This window comes from Periplaneta americana, chromosome 16 (genome assembly GCF_040183065.1).
Source record: "Periplaneta americana isolate PAMFEO1 chromosome 16, P.americana_PAMFEO1_priV1, whole genome shotgun sequence".
Classification (NCBI taxonomy): domain Eukaryota; kingdom Metazoa; phylum Arthropoda; class Insecta; order Blattodea; family Blattidae; genus Periplaneta; species Periplaneta americana.
This window is the reverse complement of record NC_091132.1, coordinates 22910010-22927641: the sequence shown is the minus strand read 5'-3', so window position 1 is coordinate 22927641 and position 17632 is coordinate 22910010. Positions and strand designations below refer to the sequence as shown.

At 33.9% G+C, this 17632-nt stretch overlaps 1 protein-coding gene across 2 annotated transcripts in view; it reads left to right on the top strand.

Moving 5' to 3' along the window:
• Positions 1–553: 553 nt before the first annotated feature.
• The window catches only part of Ns4 (Nucleostemin 4), a 32888-nt gene continuing 15809 nt past the window's right edge, over positions 554–17632 (top strand). Inside the window, exons 1-7 of one of the 2 annotated variants that reach the window (XM_069813814.1) lie at positions 554–741; positions 1323–1467; positions 5122–5227; positions 7342–7552; positions 10619–10759; positions 14420–14630; positions 17133–17228. In XM_069813814.1, coding sequence (XP_069669915.1) covers positions 1335–1467; positions 5122–5227; positions 7342–7552; positions 10619–10759; positions 14420–14630; positions 17133–17228 — 898 coding nt within the window. In that variant the 5' untranslated portion in view covers positions 554–741; positions 1323–1334. The remainder of the gene's footprint in view (positions 742–1322; positions 1468–5121; positions 5228–7341; positions 7553–10618; positions 10760–14419; positions 14631–17132; positions 17229–17632) is intronic. The other variant, XM_069813815.1, reaches the window with a different exon arrangement.

Below are 17632 nucleotides of genomic sequence, written 5' to 3'. Positions count from 1 at the left end.
TGGTTCTCTATTAAGAGCAGAACCGGAAATTCTGAACTGTTGACGCATGCGCAGATGGTTTCATCTGAAGGTACTGTTAAAATGCTTCGAGACTAGGCAAGTTAAAATAAAAAAAATAGTCCATCATGAGTGATTTGGAAGATTGTAATATATTTTATGACAAATTAAGTTCAGACGAATATAATTTTAATATGAGAAGAAACTCCGAAGACCGTGAAAGAACAGTTCAAGAAACGTTCTAACAACGTAAAATCCCGAACTAGTTCTGACACATGCATCGAAAGAAGTTCGGTATCTTCTCAGGTTCAATATTAATTCGAAACGCGTTCTGAATTGCTTGCTGCAACAAACCTGTATTATAGCCGCATTCAGTGCGGTGGTCTTGCATCAAAATAATAGGCCGTGCACTGTGCTAGTTCATTGATTTTTATGGCATGTACTGTATGATCCATCGAAGTCGGAGATTCTACTGTATGTGGTTGGTTTGCGAGAACGGTAATAGGTTCGCTGAAGTATAAGCGTAGGCAACGGGAGAGCCAATAACGTGGAAGCTCGTGGGAACTTCTAGTACAATCTGATACCGCTAATGCGTTATTGTTGACATATGATTTGAATGTAAACTTGGTATTCTATTTTGAGCTTAAATTGCAAAATAATGCAGGAAAAGTATTGAAACGGAATCTGTGTAGTATTTTTGTTTCATTCTCTATAAGACGAACACTTTCTGACGAGTGAAAACAGGTAATTAAGTGAATTTTGACTTAATTGTGGATTGGTTATACGTAAACTGATTTGTTGCATGTCATAAAGCCTACAGTGATTAGTGGGTGTAATTAATTATTATGACAACATTACCATTTCAAGTAGTGGATAATTCCTTAGATTCATCGCAATCGATATTTTGCTGGGTCAAGGCACAACTAAGGTTAATTTATTGAAGTAGTAGCTGACTAATGTCAGTATTTCTGTGTATCGGTACCTGTTTTATAACACTCTCATGTGTTCTTACTATAAGCTTACATATCGTAACTCCCAGACTATTATATTCCAGTAGGGTGAAACTTCACAATTCCTCGGTTCATACCACATAAATAATCCCCTCAACTAACTCACTAACCTTATCACATACCTTGACTTAATGTCATATAGCTTCCCACTTATTTAACCCATAAAGAAACTTAAATAAGACGTCAATTCTGTGTGTGGTGTGGGGCGATATCGAAGATAGGCCTCCAATAGTGATGTAATCTAGGAAATTATTAGGCATAATAGTCCTAATGTAGTTCTATATATCTATATAAAAGAAATATTTATTTCTACAGGATTAAAATACAATGCCCCAAGGAAGAAGAAAAGTTCCGTTTAGTGGCAAGGCGAAGAAAGCTCAGCTACAAGCGAAAAAACAGCAAAGACAACCAGTTGAAGGCTCTGGTGAAAGAGGTTACGTAAAAGATATTGATATTTTTGGTAATTCGGTAGAAAACGTTAGTCAATACGGTGGACATTATCGAGGATCAGGCTAACCTAACCTTCCACCTGTAGCAACATTCTTCACGTTTAGTATCATTTCGTTTGCATGTATTGGCAACCCAACTACTCGTGTCGAGGAGCCATCTAGTGGAAGTAGATCGTACTGCCAGGAAGCAGAACAGTCTGCAATATTCGTTCAGTGGCTAGTAATATACTCCATCTTGGCGTGCCCAAGCTTCACAAGTAATAGGGTCAGTGACTGGTTAGGTTTGGTTTGTTCAAGTTTTTTGTATGCAAGACATGCCAAAAACCTCAATAAATCAAACCTAACCTGTCACTGATTCTCGGTGATGTGATTGATGTCCGTCATATTGACCAACGTTTTCTACCGAATTACTATATTTTTTTTTTAATTTTAATTGTTTTTCGATTAATTATTATCCAGTATTAGTGATAGTTTACTGAAAGCATGTATTTTTTGTCATACTATGAAAATAGGACCTATATGTTTTACGTCATCATCATTTTCCATAAGAGTAATTTCTTATCAAATCAGAAACACCTGAGTACGGTACCATTTTCAAATTGACGTTTTAGAGTTCCCTTAAGCTTTGTGGAGATGTTAGGTACCTCATAAGAAATTAAGGCTAAACTGAGTTTGTTCCTCGTAGGTCTACTCTGTTTCCACACCTTTAGCTGTCTTCTCTGTAATACCAACATAACTTTGGTGACATTACGAAAGTTTCACACTAGTGTACACTCACACTATGCCGTGCATAGATATACTTATCTATGACAGGTTAAGTTAGTTTAGACTTCTATTATGCCTTACATGTATGCTGGGCAAAGGCTGGTGATTTTTTTGTTTTCTGATACATTATCAGTAATAAACTTCGGAAAACGTATCATGTGTCTTTAAGGTGTTAAATTTTATATTACCTTGTTAACATGTTTCGGCCTGCTAGTGGCCATCATCAGAACTGGTTGTTGCTGTTCTTGCCTTGTATACTAACTAGCATCCCTCAACAAAGCCATTAGCCCCACCCAGATGAGCATTGATTCTATTGGATCATTTACAGTACCATCGACCGGGTATACTTTACACAAGGGGGGTAACTTTACACATTTCTAGAAAAATGGTGTATAACAGTTTTAATAATGGCACACACTTCAGTCTACCACACATATGTGCTGTTGTCACATAGAATCAGTTCCACGGAGTTGCTACACATTGTCTGTAATGTGCTGCCTTCTAAACATTTTTCTAGAAATGTGTAAAGTTACCCCCCTTGTGTAAAGTAGTGTGATGGTAGTCAAAACTTCTCTAACGTCTTAATACTGTCTCGTCCAGGTACAAAATTGGTTCTTATTTTCTGTAGGTATTCATTTCATTCAATGTTTTACCCAAGGGCAGATCTTTCGCTCCAAACCCAGCTTTCTCCAATCTTTCCCATTTTCTACCTTCCTCTTTATCTCCTCATATGATCCATATATCTTCGTCTATCAGCTGATATCTTCTTCTTCCTCGAACTCTTCTCTCGTTCACCATTCTTTCCAGTGCATCCTTCAGTAGGCACTTTGTTGTCAACCAGTGACCCAACCAATTCCTGTTCCTCTTCCTGAACAGCAGGGAATGGATTTATATGGATGGAATATGTAAATATGTATATGTACTTATTTTTATTAAAATATGGGATTAAATATGGACTTACAATGATAAAAAAATGACTATCTACGTTAAATATTAGTACAGTTTAATCAAAATAAATAAAGAATATAATGGACGTACCTTATCTTATATTGTACTGTTTTGTTATGTGAACTGCAAACAAAGCACAATTTTTATAGCCTGTTACCATAACAATGAGTTACAAACCTATCTACGTTAAATATGTTGTTGTTATCTAATGCCGAGCTTTGGCAACGAAGCCATTAGCGTTCTTGCTCTCCAATATTTCTCTGTGGTGGATCTATCAGGTAGAACTTCACAGGTTATGAGATGATCTTCAGTCATTTCTTCTTCTTTGTTGCATAGAGGGCAATTTGGATTTGTGTAAATTCCTATTTTATTCAAGTGTTTGGCCAAATAATCGTGTTCTGTAAGCTGTCTGAATGTTGCTACTGCAGATTTACGTGGGATTTCTGGAATAATTTCTGTTTTTTTTTTTTTATTATTATTAAAATGCTCCATTTTTTATCTTTGGCTTTGGTACATAGTCCTTGGTTTTGCTTGATTTTATGTTTATTTTTAATTAGTCTTTTGATGGATGTAAGAGGTAGGCTTGTATTTGTATTCTGAATTAAATTGGATCCTTTTTTGGCAAGAAAGTCAGCAGTTTCATTTCCAGCAATTCCGCAATGTGCAGGTATCCATTGCAATTGAATTCTTTTCTGTAGTTTTTGAAGTTGTTGGATCATTTTGTGACATTCTTTAATTTGGATTGACATCATTTTATATGAATTTATTGCATATAATGCTGCTTTAGAATCAGAAGAGAATGACAGCATTTTGAAATTTATCTATTCTGTACAGTAGGTGTTGGAGTGAGATATGAATAGCCATTATTTCCACATCAAAATTTGTTGTATGATGTCCTGCTGGTTGATAAACTGAGAATAACGCACACGTAATTCCTGATCCTGAGTTGTTATCGATAGTAGACCCATCTGTGTAGATATGTAACCATTCTTCTGGTGGGTATCTATTGTTCACAGCTTCTAATGCTAGCACTTTTAGTACAGGTTTGGAAGTTTCAGATTTTGTAACTGGTTCTTCTAAATCTAGTTGAATGTTAATTGGTTCGAAGGTTAGAGGGTTTTCTCTGCTTAAAATGTTTTCTTTAGATTTAGGGAGATTCAATTCTGTTTTTATTTCCGTGACTTTGGACAGGAAACTTGTTTGTGTTTTCAACTTGGTTGGTTGTAACAGTCTTTTTTTCCCATTTTGTTGTTTTTAACCGTAGCATTTTTTCATGGTATGTTAGTGCCTGCTCCTCTAGAGTGAGATATATTGGAGGGTTCTGGGTTAGGGCTTGCATTGCCGTGATTGGGGTTGATTTTGCTGCACCAGTTATTAGTCGCAGGGCCTGATTTTGGCATACTTCTAGTCGATTCAGGTTGAAATTATTTGCTGTAATACTTCTCTACAATGCGGAGGTATTAATTACCTACGTTAAATATTAGTATAGTTTAATCAAACTAAACAAAGAATGTCCTTCTAGCAGTGACCCTCATTTTCTGAGACATTATTAGTGATCTATGGGTCTCAAGGACTCGAACTTATTTTCATCATTAACAACAATGGTAAAATCCTTTTAAATATTTTATTGTTATTAAACTTTTATTTAAGCTTCTCATAAAGTACTGTAAGGAAAGCTGAAATTTTCGCTTTTTGTTGATTTTCTTTACAATTACATTATGAAAGTAAGAATGAAGAATCAAAAGGAGTTGGATGTTATGTGTTGATATCATACAGAATGCCTCATACATAGTAAAATATTGTTTTGATTTATTAAGTTTTAATTTGACATTTTTATATTTCGTTTAATATTATTGGGGAAAAAACAGCATTTAACATTGATTACAGATTCGATTGAAAATGTTTAATTTGTGTAATGTAATGTAAAATAAAAATCTTGTTTTCACTAACAGAGTTTACTTCCTTTGTATCGAGAGATGAGACTGGGATCGCTGAAGGCAGTGAAGTCGTGAAATTGAATCAGCAACCAATAGTAAGAGGTAGAGGTAACCCTAACAGGTAAGTAGTCGTTAAGCTTAAGGTCAAGTGGGGGTAAATGTAACCAAGAAATTGCATAGGTCAAGTTTAATGAGTAGTGCTACAACAGAAATGTAGATAAATGTTTTATAATTTTGAGAAAAAATACTTTGGAATATTCTTTAAGGGAGTTAAAGCGATGTGAGGCATTTTGTTTGATGAAGGTAGGATAGATGATTTATTAATCAAAACAGTGTCTGTAGGTCACTTCACATGTAACCTGTGGCATAAATAAGTCCATTCATAGTGTTAATCTACATTTGAGATCGGACTGTGATGAACATTTTCAACCTGTCTTCCCTATCTTCCTTCAGAATGAAAGATGATGAATGATGACATTCAAAAACTTTTTTTTCAAATCAGAAAGTTTCATTAACATGTTATGATGATTATTATTATTATTATTATTATTATTATTATTATTATTATTATTATTATTATTATTATTTAGTTTTTGGGAGGAAATATTTTAGTGTTTAAATACTATTCATGATCAGAATTATACATATATTCATTGCTTTTGACATCGTTCCTGGCAGGTCCTGAGAAGTTCTTGACTGTGGGCCTGTTTTTCTCAGAGTACTACAATGTATTTTGCCCTTCTCTGTTATGACCATATCATTACTTCATCAACTTATCTTCTCTGAACTGTCAGTCTTTTAGAGTGGATGTTAAATAAAGGAAAACAACTATCAATTATCATGTCTTCTTCAAGACAATCCACAGTACTGAATCAGAATGGATGTTGGTGTTCATATGTCACCTCCCATTCAGAACTAATCATAGATGTTAAGTAAGATTGAGACGTGAGTCATACCTTATAATTTTATGGTGAAATATGGGATTACAGTAAAAGGGGCGTGTTTCCAAGTGTATGAAATGACAGTATTTTAGTATTTTTATACATGAAGTTTTTTAGTACAAACACGAATGTGAAAATCATACGTGATAAATAACTTTATTTTAATATAATTTTTTACTGTATCTAGTGGTTTTTCATGTTGGGTTAGTTATGGATTATGAAATAACAAATACAGACGTGGACAAATTTTATTAGACTAAATATGTTATTTAATTTTTTTTTAAGTTTATCATTCTGTAGTCTCGTAAATGAGCACATAATGGTCACAACACTGATCCTACTATTGCAATTATTGTGACAGACTAGGCTCTTGCCATAGATAACAGACTGGTTTTCTGATAATTACTGCACATTCAGCAAGGTGGTGTTCCATGCCGTAGAGCAAACAATGTTTTGAAATTTCTCAGAATTCCCACACCAGAACAATTAATTGGCAAGGCAACAGTCCTGATATGAACCCAGCCGAGAATCTCTGGTATTTTGTTAAGACGACCTTAAAGAAATTCAACATTATGAAAATCTGGCTTTCAGGTAGTAGCTCCCTGTAAAGCAGATTTGAATAATTTCAATTTTTCCTTGAAATTATTCAAACCTGCTTTACAGGGAGCTACTACCTGAAAGCCAGATTTGGATAATACATTCGTTACTGGAGGTACGTTAACAGAAAGCCACAATTTAAGTCACACGGCATTTGTGTGCACTCATAGTTGAGTTCTGGCGTCTTGTCAGCTCATTTGAGTCGTGTGGATATAAAAAGGAAAAATTGTGACGTCGTGTACAGTTCCTGGGGTAGCTCAGTCGGTAGAGCATTCGCGCGCTAAGCAAAGGGTCCCGGGATCGTTACCTGGCCCCGGAACAATTTTTCCTTGAAATCATTCAAATTCAACATTACCACTAAAGTTGGGTTCATAGAATAATTAATAGCTGTTTGGCACAGAGACACTGAAATTCGGCTGTCTTGTAGAAATCTTATACACAGCATGATAAGACTTGAAATGCTCACCAAAGCAAAAGGAATGCATTCAAAATATTAGTATATGTAATTGTTATCATAAACTATGTAAGTACTCTATTTTAAAGCAAATGAAAGATGTATACAAATAATTACATTTAGTCTAATAATTTATTCAGGTCTATAGAATGGAACAGTAAAAGTAGAAGTCTTTGCTTATTTGAATATAATATTCTAGCATTTTTTGTTGGATAATTACAATAATCGTGTTTTATTGTTCAGATATGCCTTGCAATTTCATCGTGAAACTGAGGCTGAGATCCGCAAACGTAAGGAAGCAGCTCGGAAAACCATTGTTCCTGTGTCCCCCTCTGGATTTGAAATAGATATTGACAGTTTTTTCCTCAAGGATCTAGACTTCCCCAAGAGGCCACCATGGAACTTTGACATGAGTCGAGATCAGCTGGAAGCCAGAGAGCATAGATACTTTACTGTAAGTATATAACACAGTTTGCCATATTTACTTGAATATAATACCCACTCCAATTTTTTATTTTAAGATTCAGAAAAGAAAGTTACTGGCGAATGTAATATGCACCTTGCTAAAAACCATTCAAGATTAAATTATATTAATAAAAAAAGCTTACTTCTAGTTATATTACATTCATCATGCATATGCTCATTTCGGGTATATATTCATATGTATCATTTCAAATGTAAATTGTGAATAAATTTGAATTTGAATCCTCATTTGCAGTGTCAGAACTGGAACCTCCGGTAAACAGGTCTGGGTTGGTGTCAGAATATTGACTGACAATGACTAATGTCATGCCACTCTTCCATGAGTAATTATTAGTAAATTCTTTTGGTTTATTTAAAGAAGTGTGATTGTTGAATGTTGTATACACAAAATCTCAGAATAAAAGGAAACGGTGAATAATTTCGAGGAAAAAATTGTTCCGGGGCCGGGTATCGAACCCGGGACCTTTGGTTAAACGTACCAACGCGCTCCCAACTGAGCTACCCGGGAACTCTACCCGACACCGATCCAATTTTTCCCTCTATATCCACAGACCTCAAAGTGGGCTGACAACCGTCAAGCAACCAACATTGAGTGCACACTAACTCTGTGTGACTTAAATTGTGGTTTTCTGTTATGTACAGTGACGTGTATTATGCAAATCAAGCTTTCAGGTATAACTCCCTGTAAAGTTAATTTGAATAATTTCGAGGGAAAAATTATTCAAATTAACTTTACAGGGAGTTATACCTGGAAGCTTGATTTGCAAAAGGAAACAGTATCATCAAGTACTATCACAGTTAAAAATAATATTCATATTAATAATGACTGTTGTCAAACATGGAAATGAAATTACGAATGAAATGTGCACAAAAGACGAGAAAACACAAACCCACAATGGCCGTTTTCATCAGCAGTTTCCCACCATGTCTTGTAGCATAAATTGAATGTTAATTCAAATTTGTTCCAGTCTGAGTGTTTGCATGCAAATATAATACGCATCCCAATTTTCAAGACTACATTTTGTCAAAAAAATTGCGTGTTATAATCGCGTAAAGACTGTAATTCTGTTCTGTTTGAAAAGAAGAGACTAAAAGCATTTGAAATGTGGATATAGAGAAGACTGGAACGTGTGAAGTGGACAGACAGAATAAGAAATGAAGCTGTGTTGGAAAGAGTGTGTAAAGAAAGAGAGATGCTGAAACTGATAAGGAACAGGAAAAGGAATTGGTTGGTTCACTGCCTGAGAAGAAACTGCCTACTGAAGGATGTACTGGAAGGAATGGTGAACGAGAGAAGAGGTCGGAGTGGAAGAAGATATCAGATGATAGATGACATTACGATATATGGACCGTATGAGGAAACAAAGAGGAAGGTAGAAAATAGGAAAGATTGGAGAAAGCTAGGTTTGCAGTGAAAGATCTGTCCTTGGGCAGAACACTAAAGGAATGAATAATGATCAACATCCTTCCCATCTAGAAAATGAGATATTTTTTACTAATACTTTTCTTATTTCATTACTGTAAATATTTAGATGTACATTTGTCGCGAATTCTTACAAGATACAAAACAGGTGAAGGATTTTTTCCCCTTAAAGAGAAATGAAATTGAATGGAATTAATTTTTAGTGTTGTCACCTTACCTTGAAGAAGAAGAGAAAAACATTGAAGAGCTTGTGGTGGAAATATGTGATTTGCTGCATGTAAAAGAACTCTTGTGGCACAGTAGGTGTCTCTTAGCAAAATTAATGGTTATTTGTCGCCCAAAGTTGAATTTTGTTGCTACATAAATAACCCAGTTGTTGATAAGCGTCACTTAATAAGACAATACCAAGCACCTGATATTTATAATACATTGACTATTCTAGTGTTTTATATTTTGTTGCACAACAAATGTCAACAGGAGAAAATCTGATCGTAGTTATATAAACAGTAAATCATATGTGCAGACATACAGTTAAACATTAGTCATCCTGTCTGACTCCAAAGCTGCAATCCAGTCCATCAGCTCAACTACATGCCCTAAAATGGAAAAAGTAAAAGAAATTCATTGCATGGTAAAACAAATTCAAATGCAAAATAAAAAAGTGGTTTCCAATGGATCCCGGCCCACTGTGGACTGAACGGTAACGAGAAAGCTGATATGTTAGCAAAGAAAGGAACTAAAATCAACTTAAAAGCAAATTTCAAGTTCCCATATGAATCAATAAAGCGAGTCATAAAAAGACTAAGTTACAGCGAACAGGCAAAACATCAAAATTCAAAATGGAAAGAATCATTCAAAGATCCAAAACTAATTCCTGATCTACCTCGAAAATCTGCTGTGGCCATGTTTAGATTGATTACTGGTTATGATTGCCTCAGTAAACACCTCCATCATATTCGAGTACTGAATTCACCTAAATGCTTACTGTGCAGCAGAGAAAAGGACGTGGAGATGGAGCACCTGGCTAATTGTGAAACTCTTAGGACATTTGTGGACCTTCCATCAAAATATTGGGAAGCAAGAAGGATGATGACTTCATTGTTAAATCCAGAGCATTAGATACACACACACGCAGTTGAACATTACTATAATACAACATAGGCCCTAATGTGTTCATATTAAATGCTCCATGTACCGGTTGTATAAGTTTATTTCTTCAAATACGAATGTTCTAATTATTATTTGAAATATATTTATTTCAATCCATTTTAAAGCTTATTTATCGTTGAGAAAGTGAATATGATTCCTATTATAACCATCAATGATAGATGTCTATAATTTGTAATCTGCCTCTACACAGCTGTGTTGCACTGAAGAGCTAGCAATAGTATTTCGTGAGCAAGAACTGCTCTTCCCTGCTGCACGAAGAGTTGAGTTGCCCAGCCCTTATCTACAAGACATTTTTCACCCATATCTTCATGAGATATTCAATGTAAAATACTGGTATTGGTTCTCTATACTAAGCTGTAACACTATCGGTATCTTTATGCTAATCCTATGTGCATTTGTTACTCTGTACATTTTATTGTATTGTTTTCTTTTTTTTTTCCCCAGGAATATATTTCAGACTTAGAAAAGAAATTTAATTGGAAGGATCTCAGTTATTTTGAGCTAAACCTGGAGACTTGGAGGCAGCTATGGAGGGTTCTTGAAATGTCTGATATTGTTCTCATCATTGTTGACATTCGTTTTTGTGTAAGTATTAAATTGCTGCTTATAATTTTTTTTTTTTTTTTTTTTGCTGTAAGCTATTCTCCAGTGTTCCATCATGTGGAAATATTATTATCTATTCTTCTTTATTTTTTTATTTTCTTGACAATAAAGTCTTATCTTTTGCGATTTATGAGGTTACTGATTTCATCTTTGGTTCTTTCCCAGTGGACAAAGTTTAAATTTTTCTGAATGTATGGTACAGTGATTTCCTAAAGTGGCCATAATTTTTGGACAAATCAGTAATTCTTCATAATAATTTTTGCATAATGTTAATTAACTGCATGTATCATTATAAATTTCACAGGTTAGACATTCTCTTTTGTGTTGTAAGTTTTGAAACAGTCTTCTTTGTAAAGTTTTATATCACAGATTTGGAGAAAAGCATTGAATCTTACTTGTAAATATCAGAATTAGAAACATTAGAGATTTCATTAATATAGCTTCATTTCCTTCAACATTCATCTCTTTTCCTACTCCTTTGGCAACTACCCTTTCTATTAAGACTGCTTAGTGCAGACAAATGCCAAGTGTTGTACATAAAAAATATGACAATCTAAGCTGTGACTATATTCAGCAAGTCGAAACAGAAGTGGTTCATTCATGTATTATCGTTTTTATTGTCACCATATGAAGCTCTGATAGTGTTGGTGTTCATTATAATGATAGTGTAAATGATACCAAGTCTTTTTCTACATTGGAATATTAATAAAGAATAACTGTTTATAGGAGGTTAAATAAATTGACATAGGATCGCAGTTAATTTTTTTATCCTATAGTGATCATAATAAGTGGTGTTTTCTGAAGGTGATCACAACCCTCTGCAAAAGCTACAGAAGACTACACAGTTTTTTCTAATCCGTCAAATTTCAGGAAATCACCCACTTGCACTGTCATTTCAAAGATTGAAAAGAAAAAGACATACAGATTTAATATTGTAGGATTGCTGTATAATTGTTTTTATGCTGGGACCATCACAAGATGGCACTCTGAATACATGTTTCATGTGTTTTAATATTACTTTACTAAGTTAAACTATAGGCCTAATGTAGAGTTTATGCAAGAAAGCTTTCTTGCGTTAAAAAAATAATAATAAATCAAGCACTGTGCATATATATATATATATATATATATATATATATATATATATATATATTCGGCTATACATTTTTTTTTTTTTTTTTTTACTTATGCGATCGTATTTTAAACTCCAGGTGATATGAAACGTCATTTATAGTTCGAAATTTGGTTCCCTATGAAAACATAAGAACGCGAAAATATAGCACGTGTTCATTATTAAGATGTGACGCGCTTTGAAATTCGTGGAAATTCGAAGCTGTCCATGCTTTCCTCCACCAATCTTTTGTCCTTAGGACGTTGTTACTGCTTTAGAAATAGTAAAACATTTTGTAACACACCATAATATAACTTGTAATACATCAGCCAGCTTTGGTTCTATGCAGCTAAGGTTTCCTGTAAATAAACTTGCGTTCTTCAAGAATAGGTGTTATAAATTCGAGTACTGCATTATAGACTCAAAGACGACTTAGCTGTGAAGTTCTAAGTTTCTCTTGTGAAAATTTTATTAGATTGACTTAACTTGTTCTCCCCATAGAGTCTTCAAATGCTATTTCAGATGTTATTAAATGTCATTTCAGTTAAACGATTCTTCTTCAGAAGATACAATGTTATAGAGACACACACATACCCATATGATATTATGGGAATATTATATACGGTATTTATACTACATAAATAAATAGAGGACAGAATAGTAGGAAATAGTAAGTGATGTGTTGTAAAATAAAGGAAAACGTAAACAAATAATTTCGGAGAAAATAGCTGGAAAATAATGATTAAGTGTAGGTAGATTTGAGAATAGAGAATAAAATAAATAAATAAATAATATAAATTATTAGGAAGGGAATATACAAGATTTAATAGAAAAGCAAAAAATGGAAGAGAGACAGACTAGGTATGAGAAAGAGAATAGAAGAGGATAGATAGGGAAGAATAGATAGCAATTCATTTAAAACAGAAAAATAGGAAGTAACCAGGAAATACTTGGCAAATGAATATATTAATAGAAAAGGGTGGTATGTATTAAAGGGATGGCGGATCGAAAAGCAGAAATGTGATGGCCCATCATAACTATGAATTGCAAAGTTGGCTGACAAATATAATACCATATATATCAATATTATGTATATATACGTACTAGTGGCTTGTGCAGCAAATTCTGCTGCAAACTAAGTTCGTTAGACATTCAAATAAAAATTTTTCAGATTTATTTTCAATGAAGAATACTTGTCTTTTTGATAGTTATTTGCTTCCATAATAATGAAACATACTCCCTCTGAATGGATTTTTTTAGGCCAAATAGGCCTACTTTTTCTTGAACCTATCCAACTTCAGTTTTTGTGTTTCAACGCGAAAATGCAAGTATCAATGTCAGGACGATAGCAGTAGCTATTTCAGGTCATTGTGGATTGTAGGCAAAAGTTAAAAAAAGTCAGGTTTGCTAAGATTTCGAATAGCATTTTCGTATAGCTGCTGCATGTACAACTTGAAATGTAGAGTGTAAAATCATTTTATCCTATCTTGCTGAAATGATCTGGAGACTACAAAATTTTCTAGGCCTCTTATTTTATCAGTAAGTAATACATTTTTATCTTTCCTTAGGAACTGTAATTTTTGCGCTCTCTCGAGCCAATACTGAAGACAATGACACATATCAATATCTACACTACACCGCCATTAAGTCTATGAAAAAGACCCAACCCCACTGGGTTAATAAGTATAAAAATATTTGATTGTTAATAACAATACCGGTATTATTATCTTACTTAAGTTTTGTAGTTATATATAGCAGCCACTCAGTAAATTATAGAAATGAAGATCTAAATTAAGATATACTCTACATTTACTTACATAACCACAAAACGTTTCACTTTCATATCATCAATATTATGTACAATTAATGAAAAATAGACTCATCATGATGTTAACTATAATAATATTTAATTTCTAATGGTAATAATGTCGTCAAACCACCTCAGCTTTCGTAGATTTCAATATCCAATACACAGCTGTACTCAGAAAATTATACACTGCAGAATCAGTTTTTAATAACAAATTGAATTGAGCTCTAAATATGTCGGCAATCCTGCAGGTCATGGCCTTCGAGTAATAGCCTATTGTTTAATGTAGTGTGTGTTTTGTTCTGAAATTCAATCAAGTCGGCCGTGATTCAATAAAATTAGTTCTCAAAACTGACAACAGATGGATTTTGGAAAATAGGAAAATTACGTAGGAAAATTGACATTTCACTGAAAACTACTATTTTTCCGAAAAACTTTGGATGCCAGGCATGAAAATGAGGGGTTACTCATTAAAATCCGTTCAGCCATTTTCCCGTAATTTCCATTACCAGTTCAAATTATATATATATATATATATATATATATATAGATTGAATGAAAAGCAGTATATTATCGTATATTATTTTTTTTTATTATTATTGGTATATTTTGGCACAGGTCTTAATTTTTCTCTGTTATATTTTCAGCTTTCACCTAATTAATTGTAATTAATGTTTTTTAAATACAATTTTAATATACTGGTAATAATTTCCAATATTTACAGGCACTGATGTTCCCACCATCTGTTTACCATTACGTGACTGAGACTCTTCACAAGGATATGATACTGGTGCTCAACAAGATCGATTTAGCACCAGCTTCTCTAGTCACTGCATGGAAACATTATTTTAAGGAGAAGTTTCCAGCTCTACACATACTCACTTTCACTTCTTACCCCAAGTACAATCTCAGAGGAAACCAAGAGAATAAGGCTGGTGAGTGTTGAAACAGGAAAGTGATCACAAGTTATATGAAACATTGAGTTTGTCATTCATCTGTTCATCTCATGCTAAATCTACGTAATACAGTAAAACTTCATTTAAACGTTTTTAAGGGAGTCTGACGGCCTTATCTCTACCAGGTTAAATAAATAAATACCACTAAGACATTCTGAGCAAAAAATGTCGTATAAACATGGGACCTAATCTCATTATTTTCAGAGTTACACTAATTTGAAGTGTTAGTAAAATACTTTTTTTTTTTCTTTAGTTTTAAAGATACAAGAATATTACAAATAGATAATAAACTATTGAGAAGTATTGTTTCTTTAATTGGCTAGTGTTCTGAAGCTAAAAACGTGTTGTTAATTGTTTTGTACAGATTTTATTTTTCAATTTTTAATTAAAAATTACTTCAATCTTATGCACTTATCACAAAAATTGTTACAAATCACACGACTTTAGGAACTTGATCCGTTACAGTTTAATTATGTATCATAATGTACAGTCTTGAAGAATTTACAAGAGTGACGTGATTTGTGACAATTGCTTGGTAAATGCGTAAGAAAAATGTAATTTTGAAGTTAAAAATTTAGAAAAAAAAATTCTGTACGAAGCAACTATGGAATTCACAACACATTTTTAGCTTCAGATTACTAATTAAAGAAATGATACTCCTGAATAGTTAAATATTTATCTGTAATATTCTTTTACCCTTAAAACTTAAGAATAAAGTATTTTACAAACAACTTCAAACTAGTGTAACTCTAAAAATATTGAGATTAGAACACGTGTTTATATGACATTTTTTGCTCCAAATGTTTTTGGAAATAAGCTCCGTAAGTAACGGTAAATCCTCGTGAATCACCCTGTATATATCGTCCTTCTGTCATATTGAATGAAATTATAAAATACAGTAGCGTGCAAATTAATCCAAACAACGTAATTACTTATGCAAAAACACTCAAACGGGATAAAAAAAGGATCTAAGACATACCTCAGTAATCTATGTGGCCTCCCTTGTTCCCAATAACAGCTCTGAGACGATTTGGCATGGATTTCACTAATTTCCCACAAATATTCTTCATTTCTCCATCGCGAAACCATACACCAATGAGGGCAGAAATCATTTTCTCCTTTGTAGAACAATCCATTTTTTGCATTCTTTTTTTGCAAATTGACCACAAGTTCTCAATGAGCTTGATGTCGGGTGAGTTGCCTGGCCAGGGGAGTACCTGAATATTCTTCTTGTTGAAGAATTCTGTAGTTTTTCGAGACGTATGGCATGGTGCAGGTCTTGTTGGAACACACCTCTGCCATCCGGAAATGATTTTTGCAGCTGGGGTACGATTCTGGTTTCCAATAAGTGAATATATTTGTCAGAATTTATCATTCCCTTGATAGGTATTAATGCTCCAGGCCCTTCATGTGTAAAACAACTCCAAAACATTACTTTAGGGGGGTATTTGGGTGCTTGTTGGAGATAAGCTGCTGTTACTTTTTCGGATCCTTTCCATACGTAAGAAACACGGTGGTCGTGGACCTCGAAATGAGACTCATCGGAAAAAGGTACATTCTTCCAGTCATTCACTGTCCAGTGTTGATGTAATTTTGCCCACATTAAGCGTTTTTTGCACATAACAGGGGTTAGCAGTTGCTTCTTAATAGGCTTACGAGCCCTTCGTCCAGCTTCCAAAAGCCTACGCCGCACTGTTGTGACGTGAATATTCGCCCCAGTGGTAGCCATTAACTCGCGGGTTAAGTCGACAGCAGTTAGTCTAGGATTTAATTTACTTTTCCTGACAATTAAACGATCATCTGCAGGTGAAGTCTTCCTTTTCCGGCCACAGTTTCCTTTTTTCTGGGGTGTGATGGATCCAGTCTCCCTGTATCGTTTTATGATCGAATTAACAGTAGCCAAACCGATGTGACATTCTGCAGCAATTTGCCTCTGTGTCATAGAAGAATGCTCTGCTAATGTTATAATTTTAGACCATTTTCGTGGAATTGTATCCATTTGTGAAGACGACAGAATGTACACAGGATTGCAGTATTAAGTCTTCAACACAACTGAAATGCTTATAAGTACAAAACGACAGGCAAAATGTCACATATTATAAAACAAATAATGACAGACCTTCAACAATGGAATTACACGTACTACAGATGTCAATTAAAGCGGTATGAGCAGCTGTGAGGCCAACAATGACAGAAAATGTAAAAGTATGTCGTGTTCGGATTAATTTGCATGCTACTGTAATTAAATCAATGGATTATATATTTCAAATACCCTTAATTAACATGTATGGTAATCAGACATTCAAATTTTCATTTATTCGAACATTTTGAGAATGCAATGTAAAATAAAATACATTCTAAATCATCTAAAGAAGATTCTTTTTCGGTGTAATACTGGTAATTTATTCGAATTGCTTCATATCAAGAAAAGATATGTTTTAATTTGAGATGCAGTACTAACATTCATTCTTTTGCATATAGGTTTACAAATTCGACGCAGACGAGGAAAACTTCGAATGGCTGCAGAAGGAGCGAAGACTTTACTGGAGACATGCAAGAGCATTGTAAATAATGAAGGTTATAAATATTTCATTGTAATTTAATTTGTTTTATGATGTGATGTGCTTTGTTTGTAGTCAGTTTTATAATGTATGTACAGGACGAGTCAAACCTAAGGGACCAGCACTCCTGCTGCTTATCTCTTGACAGTACAGTCTAGCAATGACAAGCATTGCCAGTTCTAGCAGAGTTAACATTCATGCTGTTTCACGGCACTACAGTTTGGCAAGTGATCTTTCATGCAACTAGTGAATTATTTATTTACGGAAATGGAGAGAATTTTACTTGAATTTCAGAGCAGTTGCTCAAAATATCCTGCAATAAGGGTAGATATAGTAAAAATTTTTAACTTCTGTAGTTATGTAGCAATGATTATCAATTTTTAACCATATACTCCTAGCATTCATAACTAATGATATGCT